The 2211-nt window shown below is 32.2% G+C and overlaps 1 protein-coding gene across 1 annotated transcript; it reads left to right on the top strand.

The window, feature by feature from the left end:
* Window positions 1-638: 638 nt before the first annotated feature.
* Window positions 639-1310, top strand: LOC113234025 (probable palmitoyltransferase ZDHHC24). Its single transcript, XM_026469252.1, has one exon. The coding sequence runs from the start codon at window positions 639-641 to the stop codon at window positions 1308-1310; it is 672 nt and encodes a 223-aa protein (XP_026325037.1).
* Window positions 1311-2211: the final 901 nt, after the last annotated feature.

Raw genomic sequence — 2211 nt, 5'->3', positions numbered from 1 at the left:
ACTGATATTAGTGACGATCACTATATATTTTATATTATTTTTACAAAACTAACACTGATAAAGTCTTAAAAAAGAAGAAACATTTTTGTCAACTTTGTTGCCATTTTTGTTCGGTTGTGTCGCAGTGAGTATACAATAATATCAATTCGATCAAGAATTAACAATTTAATTGAAAATTTAATGGGATTGCTTGTAAATTACTCTCATTGGCAGGATACTCGTCGAATAGCAGATCCTACAAAAACAGTTACATAACTAAGAGGACACACCGCCATTGAGCAACAAGAAGGTTTTCACATTATTTCCCCCATTTTATAAAAGTTACTGTCGTTTTTATTGTGTCGCAGTGAAACTCAAAAAAGTCTTGAGATTTAAAAGTTTTCTTCCCGATAAAAGGCAACCGACATTAGCATAATATGGAACAACCAATAATTTTGAAACTTGAATCGGTGAAAAACACATGCGTGAAGAGGTTTCTGGGTCATATCTTTTATTTAACCATAATAGCAACGTTAATACCGCTCACGTGCTATTTTGAAACATTCGTTGTCCAACCGTACGTTGTTGAAACATACAGTTTAAAATATTGGATTCACGTTGCTTTGTCCACGTTCTTGTATAGCAATATTCTTGGTAACATGATGTTAGGCATATTTACTAACAGCAGTAGTGGAGGGAATTTTTCAATAAACACCAATAGTGATAATTGGATGTACTGTAAGGTTTGTGAGTGTAAAATACCGCCTAGAGCATGGCATTGTAAGATTTGCAACAAGTGTTGTTTGAAAAGGGATCATCACTGCTATTTTTTTGCCAATTGCATTGGCTACTACAATCAAAGGTATTACATTATGTTCTTATTTCATACGTTTGTTGCTACGATGTATGCTGTGGTCTATAATGTGTATTTTTTAACTCAATTTCTAACCGGTTCCATAATTACCATCATGTTAAAAATATGTTTCCCTTTCATTACTCTAGTTTTTAACTTTGATAGTGAAAGCTTTTGTACTATTTTAGTTTTGATACATATGGTTGTAGCATTTTGTATAGGTGTTAATACCTTGTACCAATTGAAACTTTTATTGATGGGGAAAACGCAACACGAAAATAAATGTAGTAAGAATAAAAATATCTATGATAAAGGATTGCGATCAAATTTAGTTGAGTCATTGGGTACTAGATGGTATCTCACTTGGATTTTACCTTATATCAAGAGTCCATTACCAGGAAATGGTGTTGAATGGGATGTTAGTACAAATATAAGTAATTCGCACCCTCGGTGCAATGAAGCCACAGCTGCAAAATAATACCTTTTCAGAAAAGAGGTTTATAGATCTTACGAACGAAATTAGTCCACAAGTTTTATATGCTTAAGGCGAGGTATTTGAACCTAAACTTTAGGATGTTAGATGTGGGAGGCCGCGCCTCGCGTCCCGCAAGCCGCGCACTTGAATTTATATGAATTGTGAATGAAAAAAAAATTACTATATATAACATAAGAACAGGCGCAGAAAATTTAAACCATTTACCATATAAACCATTTATTTCCACACATAAAATACAGAATAAGAGAAAACAAGATTATCTACAAAATATATATAAAAAAGCCAAGTAATTTGTGTGTGGGGGACAGTCTGCGTTCACTGAGTGACTGCCCCCGGCTTTAGTAAACACATATTTGCATTTTAGGCCTGTTCCGTAAACTTAGAGGACTAGGTAATGTTGTTACAATGTTAAACTATTAAAATAAAAATATTAAAAAAAATAAACATCTCAAAAACCAACCATTGCATAATAATAAGATTTCCAATGGGACAAATGCGAATTTAATATCTTTAGAGGGCTACTTACAACCAAAATTTAGCAGGTTCCCTGTAGTACTTAAAGATAAAAATCTCCATATAAAAATTATTTGCAAAGTTAGATATTCTATTCTAAAATAATACGTTTTTAGACTATTATTTTAGTCTGTCGTGCAACAAATTAGTACATTCTTTAGACAATATACTTCTTCGTTCCAACTACTTTTATTGAGTAGTTCTATTTTATTCGTAAAAGAATTAGTGGAAAAAAATCATCAACTACTTGTAGTCATATTGGCTTATTTTCTGTAAGACGGTTAATAGTACCTAAATACCTGAACTAATTGATCTATAGTCTGTTCCAATCTATTTTGAACAAAAAGTAAACAAGGCTGTTAAAATTCTG

Source organism: Hyposmocoma kahamanoa, unplaced genomic scaffold, assembly GCF_003589595.1.
Source record: "Hyposmocoma kahamanoa isolate Upper Pololo Valley unplaced genomic scaffold, ASM358959v1 81, whole genome shotgun sequence".
NCBI classification, from domain to species: Eukaryota; Metazoa; Arthropoda; class Insecta; order Lepidoptera; family Cosmopterigidae; genus Hyposmocoma; species Hyposmocoma kahamanoa.
This window is presented reverse-complemented; position numbering and strand designations above follow the sequence as displayed.